Source organism: Parus major, chromosome 8 (assembly GCF_001522545.3).
Source record: "Parus major isolate Abel chromosome 8, Parus_major1.1, whole genome shotgun sequence".
Lineage (NCBI taxonomy): Eukaryota > Metazoa > Chordata > Aves > Passeriformes > Paridae > Parus > Parus major.
Window position 1 is genome coordinate 24,976,447 of NC_031777.1, and position 22,114 is coordinate 24,998,560.

Below are 22,114 nucleotides of genomic sequence, written 5' to 3' on the forward strand. Positions count from 1 at the left end.
CACAGCTTTCTGCTCTCCCATTTTGATAATGAGACAATGAGAGGACATAAATACAATGGAAGGTTGGAAATTTTTTAAAAATTGTTTTTATTCACAGAATGTATTCCTCAGCTATGACTTTTCTTTGCTATTCTGCTTCTTAGAGATGCAGTCAACCCAAAAATATCAAACACTTATGAGATAGCTACAACTGACCAGAGAAAACCTTCTCCTGAGCAATATCCAGTACATCAAGACTTAGAAAAACTGGCAGATTAGATTAAGAAGAAATTTTGGGTAACTCTCTCAAATAAGGTAATTATTTCCTAAACAATTTGTTGAAGTTAATCCTGAAATACCCAGTTGTAGGCATTTTTAGATGCAGGATGACGGAGAAAGAGGAGTTCTTGATCGAATTTAGGACAGCAGACTCAACAAGTTAAAAATATTTGGCTTTTTGAACAGGATATTTTGCTGGAAAAGTCAGCATTGGCCCTCATGGGCTTTTTATTTTTGTTTTTGTTACTGTAATTTCTGAAGGTAGGATTTAATTATTTATCCCCAGGAATCAACTTTGCACCTGGGAGCTGTGTTCTATTATTCCCCATTGCCCTTTGGGACCAGTTTTACTGTGAAGTAAAACCAGATGAGACAGAATTTGAGAAGATAACCAGGAGCAGAAGACATTTCTCAGAGCACCAGCGAGTGAAGGGCTATTACAAGAAAGAAAGAAAGAAAAAAAAAAGTGTATTTACAAATGCTGAATGCCTATCTGAAAGACAGTTCATTTCACTGAACCACTCCTGAAATTAAAATCTGCAAATGCTTAAGGCTGTTCATGGGAGCGTTAAAGAGAAACACCCCTTTGTCCAAACAAACCAGTGCAAGAAAGGCATTAATTTGACTCACTCAGATGACAGACTTGCACGTTGTATAACTTAAACATACGTGATGGGGAATATATGGAAGGAAAAAGTGTACACAGAGTGTGTTGGGTGTATGGGAATGATGAGGACAAAGCAAATGGATGTTTTAGCGGTGGCAGAACCGCAGGAAGAGGTGGGATGGGGCAGGGTGGGGGGCAGAACAGCACAGAACCACCACAGGATCCTGCCTGTCCACACTGAAGGCTGAAAGCTCAGTTCCAGATACTGATTTTTGGGAATTAACTCAAGTGACAAGAAGAAAACCAAACCCAAAACCTTCAAGGAGTCCTGCAGTGCCTTTCTGTGGGAAAAGAGCCAGCCAGTCCTGATACCTCTGCCCAGCTGGGTACTCAGTGACTGGAGCCATCAACATGTACAGCCTAAAAGCCACGGGGACTAAAGATATTTTATCTCCCTTCTTTTTTCCCTCTGCCATTGTCTTGCACTTTGCCAAAGCCCTAAGTGCTGTAAACCCTTGAAGAGTTTTAGAGATTTGCACCTATCAGGGTGTGTGTGGCCAAGTGCTCGATGGGAAGCATCGTTTGGGCTGCTATCGTATTACAAACACAAAATCAGAATATTTAATCAAATAAATTCTGATTACTGTAGTTTAATTAGTTATAACTAGTAATAATTAGTAAATGTGCTAATTAGATTTTTGAGGGGTTAAATCCCAATCTTCGCTAGATGGCTGTCATCACCATAATGCTTTTGCACTTTGGAATTTAATGAATTTCGTGTATTCTCATAATCTCTTGTTAAGCAAATACTATACACCATGATACACATGACAGTGTTAGATGGAACACAGATTATCCAAGCTATTCAGATGCCTGATTTCTACTGATTTACAAGTGAGCTTCAGGCCCTAGCAGAAATTTCAGAGGTCTCTTGCAGAGCTGATGGAAGCATTTTCCTTACATGTGACAGCAGTGAGGCAGAAAAGGAGGAAAATACATGGTGATAGCAGATTTCTCACAGCACAGTTATGAAAATATCACTTGGCCACTAAAGCCCCAAAGCACTGTGGCAGGGAAAAGAGGAAAAAGAATTTATGCTGCTGTTTTGGAGGGTATTTTTTCCTTCATGTGTTTTTTAAATCCCCATCTTGATAAGGCGAGGAAGGACCTATGTTTTCTTCAAGCTCTAGAAGTATCTAGGAAAGAGATGTCACCCAAGAACAGAGAGGAAAGATGGTGACTCTGCAGGCCTACAGTTTTCTATGGCTTATCTTCAGTCAGTCTGTTTACTGCAGTTTCACCAGTTTAACAATTCTTAAGTGTCTCTCACACTACAGACCAGTGCACTGGCAGAAACAGTTTAAAGTGAATCAAAGGTTTTAACTGGTATTTGAAAAAGTAAGAAGGTCTCTGAAGCAACTGTGGGTTATTACAATTCCACCTTGAAGTCTAATCCGAGAGCAGGAGTGCCAGTATTGCATAACGACAAAAATAAACACGAGCAGAGACCTACTGTTACTTAAATGTGGACAAGTTGGACCAGCTGTGTAACAGTCAATGCTTCTACAGTAATAAATGTTGACAGCAAAAATAAAAAATGCATTACTGAGGCATCATCAAATGAGCCCTGTCATTACATGGAAACTCCGCCCTGTATAAGCTTGTCAAAAAGTGTTACTGTAATCCTTTGAGAAGCCTCCTCCTCAGGCAATGAAGAAAAAATGTTGAGGATCGGCCCAGAACAGGTGTGTTGTGCTGTAATGCCAGGATTTAATCACAGATCTCTTCATATTAATCTCACAAAGGAACTAACTTGGATCTATTTGGGCCCATCACGCCACACTGAGATGATTATTTAACTATCCAGTTAAAACAAGCAAACTCACAGGGTGTTTAAAAATGGTCATTCCAGGGCGTAGAGTATTTTACAACTATTATTTGTTTTCCTAATGCCAGCACCAGGCACTGACACTTAAGAGGAACTGATACTACACACTCTTTACAAAGTCAGCGCCCAAAAAATCTCAGTGCACACCTTGATCAAGAGTGGCAGAGGCTGCTTATCCCTGCTCTGAGATAGCCTCTCTTGCTTACAGGAGAAACCCCTTAATGACATTTATTCCCTCTCTGAGAATCCCCCCAGCCCCACTGCATGACCAGTACTTGAGGTGTCAGCTGCTGTAGTGGTGAGCAGGAAAGCAAACATGGCTAGAAAAAGAAAATATGTCCATCAGATGTATGAAATCGTTAGTGCAGCTGTAGAATAACTCTGTATACACAGCATGAAGTCAGACTTCAGCCCCCAGACCTGACTGCACTGGGAAAGGTGGGAAGGTTGTATCCTGGCCAAGTGGCTTCACTGCTGATGGTCACTGAACCCACAACTGAATTATCCATTGGCCACTTCTTACCAGAAGAGCCGTGTGAGCACATCAGTGTTCTGCTAATCCAATTTTGCTATTTGTGGCTTGTTCTTACAGCAGTTTTAGGAGTGAAATTATAGAAACAGACAGCAGGACACCTAGACTGTGTATGTACAGTGGCACATCAACAGCATGGTCCAAAAGAAGCAGGAGGTTTCAAAAATGTCATCTGGTCAATACAGCAACAGCTTGTGATTGACTCAGAACCCTGGAGAAGCAAAAAGAGTGGGACAGCAGGTTGATCTCCCTTTAAGAAAACCTGGGAAAGAAAACAGGTGCAGAAGTTATACACCAGGACAGGCATGTTGGGTTACTATGAATACACATGTGCATCCCAGTGGTTTTAAGGTATTTCTTTGGAGATTATATAAGAAAAAGCTTAATGGAGTACAACACACAAATCTAAAAATTAAATCCAACTGCTAGTTAGTACAGTATTTTAGCACTTGACACTAAAAAAATATGCAAGAGATTTGCCTCATTAAAATGTTATGAGGCTGAACTGGTAAATTTTACCAATACCTAGATACAAAAGCACAGAATTTAACTACACTTACTATTATTACCACCAGCTAATGAGGTGGCTCACTTAGGTGAGGTAATTTGGTAAAGCTGTTCTGAGCATCCCACCTACACCCCCAGCAGATGCTCAGTGACAGGGAGCTGCCTGTAACTACAGTCAACATCAGCTGAACACCTGGAGCAGCAGCTGGAATGGTACCAGTACTCCTGAACCCAAATAACCATCAGAGGGCACTGCAAAACACGCTGTGCCAAACAGGATTATGCAATGGCTTTGCTGGAAGCTTTCATGTGCATGAGAATTTCAGCTGCATAAACTCACTCATTACTGACTTCATGCTGTCATTTACAAATGTTTCCAGTTCTGGTTCTCTCTCACACACACTTCTGTTCACAGCAATGCTACACTGATGACTGCTCTTTTTAAAGCACAAAAGAATTTTCTGCTTATCTTCTTGTGGTTTTACGATGACTTATTGTTGCTATTAAGAAAACAGTAACAGAAACCGGACTCTGTATCCTGTTTGCTATTGTAATATTTGGGAAAAAATTGCACCAACTGCAGTAAGATCTTAAAAAAGAAAAGGTGTTGATGTTTGAACACTTGAAGTTGTCAAGTACAAGGCTTACAAGAAAGCTACATGTTACGTAGCTAACCACAAAAAGGCAGTACGTTGTTTTCAGGCTGAAGCCCTCTATTGAGTACAGACTGCTTGTCAAATACTCCCTCTCTGGAATAGTAATTTCATAAAGCAAGGCTATTTTTTGTTTTGAAAACTTCCTGCTTCAAAGGCAAAAGTGTCTAAGATCACCTTTGCAGTGTGCTTGTAACACTGAGTGGAGCCAAGGTGTAAGTAAATATCCTATTTGTGTATAGAACCCATAGTGTCTGGAAAGCTGCCCCCAAAGTTTATGAAATTTTCCATCCATTCTCTGAATGTCAAGGTGTGTTAGAAAAAGCTCCTGTTGGGAAGAAATGTCACTGGTGCTTTCAGTGACAGAAGAACAAAAGACTACAGAAGACCTTGACAAAGGTAGATTTTGGAGAAATGTATAAAAATCAATTTTCCATTCTCCCTAGACTGGTAGAGCACTTGGGGGAAGAAGCCAGGAGACAACAATCCCATGTGGGGACTGGACTGTCACTGTCACTGCTCTTGGCCATCCAGTGAAGGATGAAGAGCAGCTCAGGACAGGAGCCAGCTCCTGGTTCTGTGTCCAGTCTGGTGTCCTGTTCCTCTGTCCCTATCCTATCACTTCTAGTTTCTTCTCCTTTCCCTTGTTTGCTCTTGTCTCTCTGACTTTATATGCTCTTGTTTCCCTCAGTATTCTACCTTGTTAACAGTTTTTAATTTTGAACTTCTCTTGGAGCTCATCTGTGATGTAAATTTCACCTTCTTACAAAAGCATTGAAAAAACTTCCATACTCAACACACTCCTGTTAAAATGCAATAAAAAATTCAGTTATACTGTGCCTTGGATTTTTGTTGTAATCCTCATATTTAAATTTGTGTTCAGTATTAAAAAAAATTAAGTCAATTTCTTTACCAATGAATTACAGGTAGCATAAATAAAGAAGAAAAAGTGAATGACAGATACTGTGCAGATAATGTGCCTTCATATTATAGTCAGTAAATCTTATACTAATGAGATACAAGATTTAAATGTGAAGAATGTGTTAAGTGAATTATTGTCAATCAATGTCTATACAACAGAATAAGAATAATCTTGAATGGCAACACACCTATTATTATAAATTCCTAAGTACTTCATTACTTCAAAATGTCACTCAATTTATAGAGTAGCAGATAAAGATCGTTCAGCTGCGTAACTCACTGTGTCTGCTTCTGTGTAAGTGAAACACTGGTTTTGAGAAGTCTTGTCTTCATTTATGCATTCTGCATCATTATGAATGGTGGTTCAGTACTTGTGTACTGGTTAAAGATGGTTTCAGCCTTCTTTTAAACAGACACATTTAAGATATATTAATCTACTTTTGTTTTCTACCTATGACTTAGAGCTGGACAGTGGCAAAAAATCTGATAATTTTCCTTGTATGAGCATATTAAGCTCTATAATATTACTATAATGTAAACAGTCACAGGTGACTAATGCCCAGAAAAAGGAAATAACCTGAAAATGAAAAGACCAAAAAGGAGGAGTTGTTCTGAGAGACCCAAATACACAAAGGAGACTTTACCTTTTTCATTTCTGGCAATGGAAGAGACACGAAAACACATCATACCCAACTCCACTGGCTAAAGAAACATCTGGTTAATTTACATCCCTGGTGATTAGTGGAAGCCAGGAGGTATCTGCAGCAACTTTCAGTGCTCACCTCATCCTTTATGTCTTCCTGCTGCTGGGCACTGAAGATCTCCATCGCAGCCATCAGCCTCATCATTAGCTCATCCACTGTTGTGTTACCTAGCAACAAAGGAAGATAGCTGAACTTCATTTCATTAAAGTTATTAAACAAAAAAGAAGTCATTTTAGAATTAATCCATAAGAAATAGCCAGACTTAAAAAAAAAAAAAAAAAGACAAGAGTAGAAAATGCAAATCTCTCAGGAAAATGCTTTCAGTTCACCTTTTTACTGAAAACTCAAAATTATTTTTACAAAGGTTGATCACAGGTTAAAATTTCAGGTGGTGCAAATCGCAACAATTGTTTTTATGCTTGCATAAATCAACTCTACTTTGTCTTTTAGTCACTGATGTTAAAGGAAAGCAGTAGATCTGGGATTCCCTAATGTGAAATTGATTTTACAGTTTTAGAATTCCCAGGGAGACCAAAGCAACTGCTTAGTCAACAAAAAGGTAGGATGTTGGCAGCAGCATCCAAGTGGATTGGTTTAAAACAATGGAAAAACGCAGACTACAATGATTGAATGGATGTGTGTGCACATTTTATTTGAGTATAACGAGTAATAAAATTTAAAATACTGTATTTTCTTCAGTCTATTTACTTGTCAAAAAACTTGCAATGCTAATGAGGTGGAAAATCATGTCATCCATGTGTGTATCATGAGATAGAACACATAGAGAGGAAAACAGACACCTCCCTGTGTTTTTCTTCCAGCATGCCTCCAGTCTTCATAAAGACTGAAAGATTAATTTCCTACTAAGATGCATTCATAGTATAGACTTATAATTCTTAGTAAAGACTAGAATACCCATTAAAGCTACTTGTTGTAGTAGTTAAAAGGTCTTAAACCACAAGAAATGATCAAAATCTATAAAGTCTTAACATCTGCCAGCCTAAACAGCTGTTGGACCCCAGCAGAACAAGTACCACTAAAGAAAACAAGACTGTCCCCATAGTTTCCAACCCCAGGAAAAAAAAAATAAAAATCAAAAGTAAACTTAGACAGTCTGCATTTCAATAAATGCCACTGGGGTCTTAGGTTTCTATATAGTTGTATCTCTTCTGTCAACATGCCTTCTTGCCCAGCCCTGAAAGGCCCTCATTGTTCCCATTTCTAACATTTGCTACCTTAGCAGAAAATGTTATCCCACATGCTACAACACGCAGGACTTCAGAGACTACCATTCATTGAGGCAGTATTGTTAAAAGATACCAGTGTCCCCATTCCTGGGAAAATAACAACCAGGGATTGTGTGATTTTTGTTAAAGGATAACTTTAACTAAGGCTACAATAGGTGATCGTTTTAGTTTAGTGCAAAAGATTGCAGAAAACCTGACAAATCATTAAAATTTAATGCATGTAATTAAATAATCTGGATTTTTTTTTAATATAAAGCTGTATTGTATTATGACTTTGAATTGTTGCTAAAGCAGTTATTTAAGTCAGTAGCTCCACTGACTTCATTGGGATGCAAAAGTTCTGAACTGTACTGCAGCCAGAAAACCAAGCAATTTATAATACTTTCTATGAAATAACCTATGAAATAGGTTTTATAAATTACAGGCATTCAAACCATGAATTTCTGTTGTGCTGTACCTTGCACTGAGGAGACAAAATCCGTGTAAAAATTAACTATTTTGTCCTCAGGAAGGAACACGGCAGATTCCTCAAGAAAATTAATAATCCCAGATGCAGAAAGAAACACTAATGCTTGTCTGCAAAAGGCAGCATTTCCTGAGGATGAATATCCTCAGGAAAATGAGATTACAATGAAGATTGCTAGATATAAGCAATAAAAAAATGAGGACACAGTGTCATAAAAACAAACATGTGGAGAAAGCAGAAGAAATGAGAGGCAGCCATTCTTTGATGTGCTCTAATTTGAAGAGTTACTGAGAACAGCAGTCAGAGGGCAACACTCCACATCTAAGTCATCTTGCTGTCAGTGAAATCAGAGGAATGGTTACACCAGAAAGAACTGCTCATGTAAGCCAGAAGGCTTCATTTATGTGAGATTATATTAGGAACTTAAATCCTGATCTGATGTGGGGGGTCTCAATGCAGCAGGTCTGAAAAAACAACTCAGGTCCAAACATTAGCAACAGGAGCCCAGGTATTAACAAGGAGCTACACACAAAGAACCAAATGCATTCTGGCACTGTGCAAAAAGCCAAGATCCTTTAGAAATCAAGAATGTATCTGGATATAAATCTGGAAACAAAGTGTAGCTCCTAATTTAGGAAATTAAGCTTCCACTTAAAAAAAAAAAAAAAAAGAAAAACAAACTGAAATTCTACTACAGTCATGGCAACTCCAACCTCTAACACAATGCTAATTAATACATTTATGAGTAGTAGATAATTATACCCTGGCAACTTAAAGTATGTTTTGTGTAAAAAATTAATATTTTGGACATCTTAAAAGAGAAAGAGTTAGCAAAGACCTCTTACAACAGTTTCAATACTCACATAGGGAATAATTGTAATATAAAGAACTGTACCTTGTATTACATTCAACACTTCATTAGATGATCGTTTTCCCATAATAATAAGGAAAAGTGGAAACTGGTCTGTCTTCTGAGTTCGAATTGTTTGGGCTACAACACTCCCAAAATGTCTAGTGCACATTGTCAGAAACCTTGTGGGGGAAACAAAATAGTTAACATTGTAGAGGATTTCTTGAAGTTTAAAAAAATAATTATTTTAAAAAATTCAGCAGTTTAACTACATGTTACCTACTGTTTAACATGTTCTGCATTCAATTCTAGAGCTCTTTATCTCTTTTTATGACTAAATTATTATAATATTTTCAAACATGATAGGGCCCAGGTTGTCTAAATTAAAACAATTAACAACTGCTTGAGACAGTGATTTATTTCATGGAGAATTCCATTTCCCATTACACTTTGTGAAGACTATGATTCAAAACTACCCCCCAAAATAATCATGCTGAATCAATTGTTTAAAACTTCTAAAGAGAAACTAAGTAGAGCAGAAATCTAATAAACATGGTGAAGTATAAAAATAGTAAATTTCATACAAAAGCATAATTTAGTAATGAAAGATGAAGAAATTGGTTTTATCAGTCACAGAATTAAAACATGGGACTTCAGAATTGTATTTTCTTTTGTACTTGTGCCCTGTCAGTGACATACTTAGCAGTGTGGTCTAAAAAACAATAATTCTAAGCTTTTGACCAAAAAAAGCTCTTAGATATTAGCATACAGAAGTCTAACATTAGTATTCTTAACACGATCTTGAATAAATGAAAAAACTGATAAAGCTTTTCTCTTCCATTAAAGGACTGTTTGAAATTAGCATTTCTTTCAAGAGAAAAGGGTAGCTTATGATATGTTTTCAGATCTGATGGTAAAAAGTAAATGTCATAATAATAATGAATTATGAAAGACCAAATGCAAATATAGAATGCTTTAATAAGATCCAATTTAATAAAGTCTGTAAAAATAATGGACTTTTAATAACACGGGTCACAAAAGGCAAAACAGTGGAAATTCTGAGGACTAGCCACTGGTACAGGCTTATTAATTCTTAATTATGTTCATGAAAGGCAACTTAAATCGTGTGTTTTCTTATGCCTTATAATAATATTTTAGGTAACAACTACTCTGAAATGTATGCTCTAACTGAAGAGCAAAGTCCCGTTGTCACATGCATTAGAAGCCAAATCTATTTGAAAAGCTGCATTAAAATGTCAAGTGCTCCAAGCAATTTCTTCTCAAAGATACTGAAAATATTCAAAATTGTGATCATTTTAATCAATATATATCTATTGTATCCAATACAATGGCTAAAAATGGATAAGCCCGACAAGCACAGCATTGGGCTTATTCAAGGCACCTGAAGTACTAAAAAAAAACTCTTCTCAGACAGAATTTGTCTTTGGCTGCAGTTTGGGTGAGGGTGGCAAATAAATATTTCAAAGCCATAAGTGTTACTCCTTGATTCTCTGTATTTTTCAAAACAACCACACACAAAGAAGACATCAAAAAAGCTGAACAAATTCTGCTGTATCAGAAACAGCGACATAGACACATCTGGTAAGGGTAAAACAGCATCTCTAAAGTCTGGACATATTAACTCTTCAGGTAAATAATGGGTTTTGATGTTTTCCTTTCAAGGTGGGAACAGATAAGCGAAATGTTGGCCTCACAGAAGTCAGTGGTGATCTTCCACAGCAAAAAAAAACTTATGTGAGATCAAGGTTTCACTCCTGGAAGCAATAAAGACAGTGGACAATTGAGCTGAATTCCTGAGACTTGTGAATTAAAAGTGTTTAACAGTCTTCAACACACCACAGAAGAAAAGCACTCAAGTTTCATGGAAAAACAAAATATTTAACTGGAGGTGAAGAAGTGCTGTAGAGAATAATGCTAGAAGGAACAAAACTAAAGAGACTCCTACAGTACTAGTTATACTAATCAAAGGTGCTAGCTTGTTAAATCTTTTTTAAAGTCTATTTTGCATTTAGTCAACCAATAACTCAGTCCCAAAATATTCTTTGCTGTTAGAAGTGAACAGAACCAAAAAAACTTGGTGCAGTAACGAGCATCTTACTCTGTACATCACTTACAAGGGATTTTCTTACTTTCATCTAAACAGAAGTGTGCCAGATCTCTCAGTGGCATCTCCAGAGCTGCCAAAAAAAGTGCCTGTGGAGTCCATCAAAGAGACAGATGTCCCTCCAGGGAAAAGGGCTTTCCACAGGATTGGATTACTGTGATCTCCAACCAACAGTGGAAATAGAGGAATGCTGCTTCTCAGAAAGGGAGGGCAGAGAGCACCCTTCTAGTCCTTTTATTTTGAAATTACAAAAATATTCAAGGAGAGAGTAGGAGAAAGGCAAAAAAGCATTTTATGAAGTAAAAATCTATTTAAAAAAATAAACTCAGAAGTTACAAGAAAGAAGTTCATCAAGAAAAGTAACAATTCTTGCAGGCAGCACCATTTCTTTCATGAGTCAGTAGCAATGAAACCAGCAGTTACAGCTACAGAATAAACATGGACACTGAGCATGGCTTGACAAACACAGAAACAAGCTAAAAAAATTAAGAAGCTATTGAAGTTGTTAAAATGTAGATTGAATAGGTATTAATGATTAGACACAGTTCACTTTTTAGTTAAAAGCAGCACAAAGGAAAATTTATTCTGGTGCCATGAAGATGTTGACTGGGGGAGTTGCTGGTGCCTGCACAGTGATTTTCCCTCCAATGCACTTTGAGACAACCTGTGTGAGGAGTTATCATCTCTGGAGCACGTGAGTTTTCCAGAGAACAATGTTATCATTTCCTACCAGCTAATATATAAGGCCTTATATTAAAATACACTCCTGGCATAGCTTTTTGGCAATTGCATTTATTTTTAAAAATAATTTTTATTAATGGAGTGACTTATTTAATATTATTTTAAAATAAGGTCCTAAAATGCAATTATGGCAAAATAATAGCTTTAAGAATCTACTGAAAAATGTTCGAAATATTACTGAGTCTCAAACCCAAAGAAAATACTTACTACAACTTAAGCCTCAAGCCTATATTCTATCATAGCCCCTGATCTCATGCTATGTAGCACTCTATATATGCTGGGGTCTAGCAATAATTTGTTTCTGCGAAAATCTGCAGCTTTTAATTTTTAATTACAAAATTGGCAACTTCTGGCCAAAGTGCTAGTCATGAAAAGTGTGGATCTCAGAGCTCAGTATTATTTGATATCTGGAAAAAAGCTAGGATGGTAAATACTTTAGAAAACCACAAAAATTCCTTTAGTATTTCAGTTTAAAGAATTTGGTAAGTTAGGAAGATCTCTGGTGCCAGTTCCTGAAAGGGACAAGGCAGAGGCACAGCTTGGCTTTCAACTGTTGTGTTGTATTCTCCAACTTGAACTCCTTCAAAGCCACTCCTGCCTAGTAGAGAGAGATTCTGAAAAGAAATGGAAAACCGTAGAGGAGTTAAAGGAAGATTTGGCAAAGAACTGAAGATTCTGAGCAATGAGAGTTCTCTGCATCTCCTTTAAAAAACACAGCACAAGGCAGCACTTCTGCCTGTTGCCCTTGGCCTTGGTCCAGCAGGACTCCAGAGGAGCAGAGGAATTCAGTATCCTTTCTCTGCAGAAAAGTGGCCATCAGCATGGCCTTGAAAGACATGGACACCACCCACCAGTCACCACTGAAAACAAATACTAACAACTCAGTGCCTGTCCTCCTCCTGATCCCAACTTCCTGCAGGAATCAAACTGATGGTACAACCTGACAGGATGAATAGCTCTGCATACACCACCAAATTAATCTACCTTCTCAAGGCATCATGAATAAAATGTAAATCTCAGTCAATGCAGTGGCAGGAAGAGCAGCTAAACCTAAAATGTTACCTCCAGCTGGTTTATGTTAACTAAGGAGCCTGGAGAAGGAAACCAAGTCAGAGCAGGTTGCACCTTGCACACAGTAGTGTGTTCCTGGAATGTGCAGAGGGACACTTGGTACAACATTTTGAAAGTTTTTTTGTGTTCAAAAAAAAATAAAATGCAAGCTCTCATTGGCTTTTGTTTTTCTTACCCAGTCCCCAGCACCTTAATGCTATTTAACAATTGTATTAGCAAATGTCTAGTGCACTTAAGGTCAAACTCTCTTCCATAAAGACTCATAAATAATAACAGCTCATATATAAAAAACTGTATAAAAACTCAGCTCTCAAATGTATGGAAAAACACATTAAAATAAATATTAAAAAATTCACAGCAGTTTAGATCTTCATAGTATTTTAAATTCTCTTTACTTTCTGTATCAACAGAAATAACAAAGATCTGGTTATTTGTTACAGTCTTTCTCATATAAATTCCTGTAGCTATTTTATATTTTTATGCACTGAAGGGAAAACTTTGGAAAAGTTTCCTGCTAAAATGGGGCCCTTTGACACATGGTGATCACTATGTTTTTTGGAAAGGACATTTTAACAGAACAGAAAGGCTGCACCAGAGATGTTTTTTGCTGTATCTTCTTAGCCTAAAGTCCTCCTCAGAAAGCAGCAGCAGCAGAAAAATCTGACAATCTCTTCTAAAAGACCTTTCAGAACACAAACTGGATGACTTTGAGCCAAAAAAATGTGATTTATTTAAGACTAGATAATTCCCAAAGCCAGCCTTAAACAGCCTTAACATTTCAGAAATGGGTTTGGAGAAAAAGTAACTTCTTTGCTGAGCATGAAGAAAACAATTATGAATATTAAATATGCAAGATTTCTGATTATTTTTAATAATAATTAAATAATGTGCAAAGTCAACATAAGACTTATTAAAATGTTAACGTAAAAATAACATTTTTGTATTGGGTATTTACAGTTTTAAAAGAGTAGAAGCTGAGGTCCTGAATTGGCATATTAAAATAAACTTAGTCTCCATAATACAGAGTTACTGCATTACCCACATTGGTAGGGTTGTAACTCAAACACAAAGAGCAGCAGACACAAAGCATGGTTGAAAGATGTATACAGCAGCCTAAATCAAATTATGTGAGTATCATCTTCAGGATCCACATGCTAAAAAAACGATTCAGATGCTAAAAAGCATGATTTTATCCACTTCTTCATGTAGAAGTAAAGCCTACATGAGTGGGTTATCTATGTCCTCCTAAAACATGGAAGATCTGACTCCCATCCTGAAAGGTTCAACCAGTTTAAATACTTCACAACCCCATTCAGGGTAAACCACAGCCCTCTAGAAAGCCATTAGTCCACCTTTGGACACCAGGCAAAGTCATTGGTGAAAGCAGAAATAAAATATAGCTTGACCCCTTGCCAGAGCACAGCACAAAGAATGGAACACACAAGATGCACTTTCACCATCACCTACAATGCACTGTATGATTTCCTAAGGAATATCCAAGGCTTGCCACAGGCAGATTTAATATGCAGATTTAATATACAGATTTAATGATAGCCTAGGTAAGGACAGACAGTGTGTTTAGTTACTTTACAGATGTTGGTAAAGTGGGAGAAGCTACAAGCACATCAGAATTCAGAGAATTCAGATTAATCTTCACAAATCAAAGAATCAGCCTGAAAAGTAAAATACAGTCCTGTAAGGGCAGTGAAAGTCTCCAAACTGGAGGAAAGATTGCACAAATGCAGCAGAAGAACCAAGCAATAAGAGAAAACAATCAGATCCTTCCTGAAAACAGTCCAACAAATGTCTTGACCACCTGTTCTTCTGCCTTCACCTCTTTTTTTCACAGGACACAAAAAGTTTTATTTTTTTCACCTTTTCTGTTCAACAAGCTTAATCAACTAGATTGTAATTTCAGTAGAGTGGGATAGAACATTCTTTGAGATTTTGTTTTAGAGCAGGGTCTTAAAACATATGCTTAAAAATCTATCAATTTAATTAATTCCTTGGATATAATAGCTATTTTTCTCAGATGACCTTAAAACATTGCTAAAGGCATAGAAACTGATGCACTGAAAACCTTGATAACATCAGAGAGGCTGCTTTCTATTTATAGTTGTATATTATAGACATCCATATCTTCCTAATCACGACCAGATCAAAATGCATTCTCTGCTGATTTTTAGTTTTCCAAATTTGGGCATTTTTAGATTACTAACATGAAATTACCTTGAAGCACATAAATATTTAAGTAGGGATAGTTTACCTTTTCTGGTGGGTGTATAATAAACAGTTTAACCATCATCTATATACAGGCTGTTTTGTTCTCCATCTAAAGAGACAATCACCTTTTATCCTTTTCCTTTTTTTTCTTCGTTTTAGTGCTATTAGGAAACTATTCACAAGTCCAACCCTGAACAATACTATGCAGTAATTATGACTAAATGACAAAGAGATGCGAACAATTACCGAGTCCATTTTGAAACCCTACACTAATAAAGTCATTAGATGCTGCCCTTGCCATGAGCCTTCTAAAAGCTTCTGAAGTTACAAGAACACACGGCATTGTTCGTTAGGACAATTGCTGCTGGCAGAATGCAAACCTTGAGTTAAACCATGCTGCAAATTGATCTTGACATTCTGTTAAGACCGCCACTAAAATCAAAAGCAAAGGAGAAAAGGAGAAAATGAGCGGGTGGGATGTAATCATGGAACAGAAGGGTTCCCTCCTCACCTTCTTTCCTCTTCCTCCTCAAAACAAACCATACAGAAAATGACAAACTCGCCTGGTGTTTGAGAACCTTTATTTTTAAAACATTAATTAGACTTCTGACCTGTTTTTATTGACTGGCACTGTATTGCTATTAAAGTAAATTAAATAAAAAATTGCAGAATACAATAGAAAGGGTTTTCACACTGTTCTGTGAAACCTGTTAAGGATTTAGTGCGTAAAGAACACGTCCAACAGTTTTGCAAGCAACATACACAGAATCTGTGGTCACTCCTGAAGAGGCAGTGAGAAATTAACCCACCTCCTCCTGCTCTCACAGACCCCACACCTGCAATATATTTGCTGAAGGATCAACTGGGATTGGGGAGCTGGAGTAATATGGTCAACTGGTCTTCATCCAGGCATGCATCATTCAGTAGGTTAGAATTAAGGGTCAGCAACTGTGAATATGGCTAATCACTTGATGACGGAAATTGCAGGTGAAGACAACCTGCTGCTGAGAGCACTTTAGTGAATTAACTCTTTCCTAAGCTTAAGCAAAGTGAAAAACTATCATTTGAACATTTAAACTAACAAGTACCTGTCATCAGAGCAAAATTGGAAACACCTTGAAATACGGTGTTGCCCAAGGGCAATGATATCAAAAGCTAAAATGCTGCTACAGATTTGCGAGTCCCTGTCTCATGGTTTTGGCTTTGCTTGGCAAACACTGTGTGCTGGAATGTCTTGATATTATGCATTATCTGTGTTTGTAAATGCTGTGTGTACAAATATAAGGTGTGTGTGCATATAAATCACTATACATCTTTCCTGGATACGAATTTATTAGTGCACACTAACGAACTAACAAAACCAGCTAGGCTTGTGTTTGCATAAACATATACAACTCTCACACACGTACTTGTATTAGAACAATGGTATTAAATCAATTCTTTGAAGTCAAAAAGTGCCAGAACTAGAGCTGTTCATGTCTGGCTCTCCTGCTCATCAAACCTGGAATCCCTCTGGAAACCAGAGGAATTGCTCAGCCCATGTGATGGCCTGATGCTGGTGTGTGCTTGGGCCAAATGGCAGGGCCAGAACTGCCAGCAGCACTGCAGTCAAACTGCCAGCACCCCCCTGCCATCTCCCCCCAAATTCTGCTTTCTGAAGGGGCATGGTAGCAATCCTCACTGCCAGCAATTGAAAGGAAATGATGATTTTTTTAAGCTCATGATTAAGCTCAAATTGAGTGGAATATATCAAGAGCAAAAGTTAGAGAAATATGTGTAGCTTTGTGGTCTTTTTCCTCCTTTGACGGGAACAGATCACAAGAGTATCTCAAAGAGTTGCTCTCTACACTAAAGTCTAAACTATGGAGATAAAGATTTCATGTATGTTCTGTAGCAGTACCATAAAAGCACCACACTATTTTCCTAAATGAAGGCTACTTATTTTATTTTCCCTTTATTATAATTTTATTATGATTAATGAAAAAATTCACAATCACAGAACTTACTCAAAGTAACTGCTTCCTTCACTGCCAACCTGATGTCAGAGGCAATTAAAACCCATGGAAGCCAAAACAAAACTACCCCACAACTGTATTAACTAGACCTTGCCTTCATTTTGACAAAGTAACAGTCCTGGGTGGCTGCAGAAAGGAAGTTTTTATTATCTGACTCCCAAAGTTGTAATGCTTATGCTTTGGCACTACTGCTGGCAGGCACTACAGCATTTTACTCCTACCTAAGGACTCTCCTCAGTCTGTTGGAATGGATATTGAAGATTGAGAGATTCCAAAAGAAATGTGCTACTGTACAGTAATGCAGTGTTTTGAAGCACATTTCTGCATCAGTGTCAGTTGAGAAACACTTTAAAAGTTGGGGAAAATGAGATTTTGGAGCTGGTTTTGTTCTATAGTGTTCAGGACTGACCCTAATTTCATTAATGAGAAAATTGAAAACAATTATTAGGACTAATTTTGGAACAGAATGACATCCATGGATTAGAACATTCAGAATATTTTTTTGGCTTATACAAGGAAAGTCTTTATAGCTGTTTGAATTTATTCATGCCATTGCACAGTACTGAAACCTCATCTTTCATGACTGACATTGAGGTGTCCCTGCTGACTGCTGTAAATCAAGTGGGCCTGATTCCTCTGCTGTCCCACCCTGGCTTTTCCAGCATCTTTACAATGCAATTTTAAGAGTATAAATGAGTTGTTCTTGGGCTACACCAGCAGGCAAAACCCAGTTCCTCCTGTTGGTGCTGTTGTCTTCTCACCTTTCAAATAAAAAGCTACATTTAAGTGTGTTCATAGGGATACAGAATGGGCTCCAAGACCAGTATCACTACATGAAGGGCAGTGATTGAACAGTGATTGAGTATTTATTTATGGGAATTCCCACAGTGCACTGGCACTTCCCAAAGGGAGAAGGAAACATCATTCCCCCTCTGAAGAAATCACAGTCTAAGGAGCAGGATGTGGCACTAAACACAACTGAGAAATTATTCTAATTTGTGCCAGCATGCCTTGTTTACCCCTTACTATTTTTTGACCTCACTGTTAATACGACAATTTCTTTGCTGTTTTTAACAGAAAGCAAAAACTGAAGGCTTAAAAACGTCCAGCACAATCAGGGCCTAAGTTCATTGGGAGCAGCTATAAAGCCTTAAACAAGCCCTTTATTTTGTGTTTTAAGAAGTGTCATAAGGAGTTAATAGGACACAGCTGTACAGGCTCTTTCTAACAAGCAGCTTCTGTCGCTTTGGTCACCACAGGTGTCTGTGTAACCTGCAAACTCTTATTACTAGTGTATCAAAGTTGTGCTACTTAATAGATTTCTTTAGTAAAACACAACAAAGCAATTACATGGCTGTTGATCGTTAGTCATAAAAAACCCCTCAAACACAGTTTTTCAAAAGAAACTACACTGCAATTTTTTGTCATTGTAAAATAAAAGAAACAGAGAATTAAATAGAAAAGCAGACAATAGAACAGCAGGTAGTCAACTGAACTTAGCCACTACAGATGGTTTAGAAATAGTGTTTCCTTCTACACCAACTTGTGGGATAAAAGAAAAGGAGGAGGCTCCTTACTGCCCATGAATGGCAATACCAAAAGACTTAAGCAACTTTCCAGTCTATGTATTTGGCCCCATGAAAGAACCTAGATGTTTCTTTTTCCTCTCTTACTTTTTTTTTTTTTTCAGAAACTTCTAATCTGTTTTTGCACCTACTTTTTTCCATAACCATTTACACTTCTCTAGAATAATTTAAACTAGAAACATTGCTGCTGATCTCTCCAATGATAAAATGCAGAAGGTCAAGTGAGGAATTCCTGAGAAACTCAAGTGTCACTTAAAAAGCACATTAGTAAAAGGGACTGTTCCACTCTCCAAGGTCACCTCAGTAAAGAAATGGTAACTATAACCTACAAAGTGAAGACTAGAAATGCATAAATGCTCTATTCTAATAATCCACAAGAGAAAGAAACATAAATGTATTATTTTCCTTGTTCAGTAATCACTGGAATTGTGTAAAGAAGCGGCAGCCTTATTCTAGGCCAAGTGATTGTTGTGTTTTTCAGTCAAAAATTAGAATAAATCTAATGTAATATACATAGGATGTTATCCTGACAAGACATGATCAGTGATCTTCTGGGCAAACAAAGGTTACAAAGTAAGGTCCAAGTCAGAGAACCAAACAACTCGGATTTCTAAATGTTATAATAATAACAACATTGTTATTTTCAGTAGATCACTATCAACTGATAAATAACTAAAGAAGAGAGAGACTTTATTACAACACTAAGAAAATTTGTTGGCAATCTACAAAAGTTTTAGAAGGAGGTAGAATCTACAGTTTTAATTCTGTGCTCATCAGCAAAATTATGGTCTCTCTAGGACATAACTTTTATTATATTAGAACCTTTATTATATTAAAACTAAAATATCTGAACACTCCCAAAGGAAAGTTCCATAAGAAAATTGTCATTCAAAAAAGTTCATATTAATTGCAAGTGTTTAACATTTTGCATAATCTGTTCTTAATATTAATTTATCACATGAATGTTATTTTTTAAATAAGATTTTCATTATCAGCAATAGTTATTATCCCAGACAGCTCTCCCACAGTCACACCAACATACACACAATTAATGCCATGTAATATTTCTGCATAACTGTGAAGGCACATGTTTGAATATAGAATCATGTTTGAAAATAAACTGGAAAAAAAAGAAAAAAAAAGGAAATTATTTCTTCAATTACTTTTTCCTGCACAGGAATAAGAAGTCACTTTTTCATGAACACAAAGCCAGTCCAATTCTCAATGAATGTCAGCCAGCACAGCTTCATTGATCAGCTGAGAATGAGCTGAAGTTTCAGCTCAAATAGATATTAAGCACCAAAAATTTTTGATAGCCAGGGCCTTCCCTGCTCCACTCAGAGTCCAAAAAGTCTTACCTTGCTCTGTTTGCTTCTTTTGTCATGTCCCATGCCCAGGTTATGAAGTTCTGACTCAGGTAGGAGACAATAGATTCAGCACAAAGCATTTGTGAGCAGAAGACGTTGGTTAGTACACTTTCATCATGGTGGAGGTAGATAGCAAGGAGCTTTCTCTGGAAAAAATGTGACAAGAGATGAGTGAAAAGCTCCTCAGGCAATTTAGCAATTTAAAGTTGCTGCTCAGGTTTGTGTGTTAGTACCCACAATGGGGTTTATCAAGGGTAACAAGCATCTCAACATGCACACAGAAGAAATAACCAGCAGATTTCAAGTCAAATGGTCCATTCCTGCAAATTTTTAAATATTCTCAACATTTCCTAATATTCTGAGTACTAAAATATAATATATTACATTCTTAGAGCATGTAAAGAACAATGAATGAAAAACAAAAAGCTCATTAACAGACGTAGGAAATGGGTGAACTTTTTCAGCTTGCTGCCCAACAAAAATAACATTTCCCTGAACAGGGAACACAGCATCTACCAGAAAAAACAGTAATAAACAACCTGAAAAAAATGATAGTGCATTGCTATCACCACCTCTGTAGCCAAATAAAGAGGCACTGCATGCTGAGATGGTGTCTGTGCTCTATTGAAACCAAATATTCTGTGCTGTTCTTCTGGAACCCTATCAAGTAAAACTTGAGCTTCACTGCCAGCAGCTGTGTCCCCATGAAAACCTCAGACCACCTTTAGAAAAGCAAGTCTGTGTGCATGTAAATATAGAAAGCAGGCTGCAAAAATACAGGGAGACTATGAGCTAGGTAGGGACTGTGATTCTGCAACTGGCATTCAATGAATTATAAATATAACTCAGAAAATTACAGCTTTCCGTTCCCCCATACCCATATAAATTACTTACTTTATTTTGAAATAGTACTTGAACATATTTGCTGAGATGATACCCTGCTATTTTCAGACTTTTATTTAAAGCATTTTCAAATCTCTTCATCAGAAGTAACACTGAACCCTAGATATTGATGTGTATTGATACAGCAAGACATGAGATACAATTTTTAGACAAGCTGTCTTTGCAAAAAACCCCTGTAGGGCTCTCGTCTCATATACTGGCTTTGGATAAAATCTAATGACTGTTTATAAAAGGAACATTTGAACATTCGACTTTGGGAAAGGGATTAGTAATTTGCATTACTGTTTGTCTAATTTAATTTAAATGTTCTTCAGAACCACGTACACATGTGCCAGGAAGGGCCATTAATAAGCCCAACATGCAGAGATCCATATAAGTGCAGCCAACAATGTTGACTGAAACTAAACTTGAAAATCCAGGGCACTGATGCACAATATCATGCAATAAAACAGCATTTCTCTGGTGATATTTAATTTAAAAAGAAGAAAGAGGCAGGGGAAGATCAGGCACTGTCTGTTTTTGAGGATCAGCCGTTCTGCATTTCAAAGCGTCGATCCCTGCAATATCCAGGTTACTGTGCTAGAATCTCGACTATTATATAGCAGTTGTAAGAGAGGGAGGGCAAAGATGTGTTTACTCAGTGATTAGGGCCTTAGAATAAGCCTCTAGCTCCTAGAGAGACAGCTCACCACTTATTCATTTGGACCAATTCACAAAGCCTAGAAAGATTAAACATCCATGCTGAGAAGACAAGCGAATGCAGACGGTGAAAAAGAAATAAAAATTCTTTAAAAACTCTGAGATGACTTCATTATTTTTTCCACAAGGAAACTTTAGGAAAGTGTTTAGTTAGAGAAAAACCCACATTGACCTCTCTCTAAACCCTTAATCTTTCCTTTGTGGTGGCACTGCTTTGTGGTAAGCGGATGGCTTTGCTCTCCTCTTTTCACTGGGAGCGGACAGAAAAAAAGGCTCTTGAGAAACACTTTTACTTCCAAAGAAACAACCCCATGAAACTGTTAAATATGAGATTCTGTACAACAGAATGTTTCAAAATATGTACAGTTTTAGGCTTAAAGATTTAGGGACAAATTTTAGTAAACAGAACCGGCACAAACACAATGGAGGTTTACACTGAGTTACTTCCCAAGGGAATGTAATTTTTGTTGTCTCAACAAATCTCACCATGCAAAGACTAAACTCCATCACATAGAAAAGACTGCACTTGTATCTGATACTTCATCCAAAATGTTAAGTGTGGGCACAGGCATATTGCTATGACAAATGCAAAGAGGTAGCAGGAGGAACTGAAGTGCTAAGACATGATTTGGAAAAATATTTGTGAAAGCTGGGGGCATTTTTTTCCTTGGAAAAATGTGTGATTGCAAAAGGCTCACAGCGTGAAGTTTGTTGTTGTTGCTGTTGTTGTGTGGGTTTGTTTTCATGTTTG

The 22,114-nt window shown here is 37.2% G+C and overlaps 1 protein-coding gene across 1 annotated transcript in view; it reads right to left on the reverse strand.

Moving 5' to 3' along the window:
* Positions 1-22,114, reverse strand: part of FAF1 (Fas associated factor 1) — a 153,521-nt gene that overhangs the window by 21,923 nt on the left and 109,484 nt on the right. The window contains exons 13-15 of the mRNA XM_015636255.3: positions 19,753-19,907; positions 8,679-8,815; positions 6,149-6,237 (exon numbers count right to left, since the gene is read on the reverse strand). Of these exons, the coding sequence (XP_015491741.1) occupies positions 6,149-6,237; positions 8,679-8,815; positions 19,753-19,907 (381 nt within the window). The remainder of the gene's footprint in view (positions 1-6,148; positions 6,238-8,678; positions 8,816-19,752; positions 19,908-22,114) is intronic.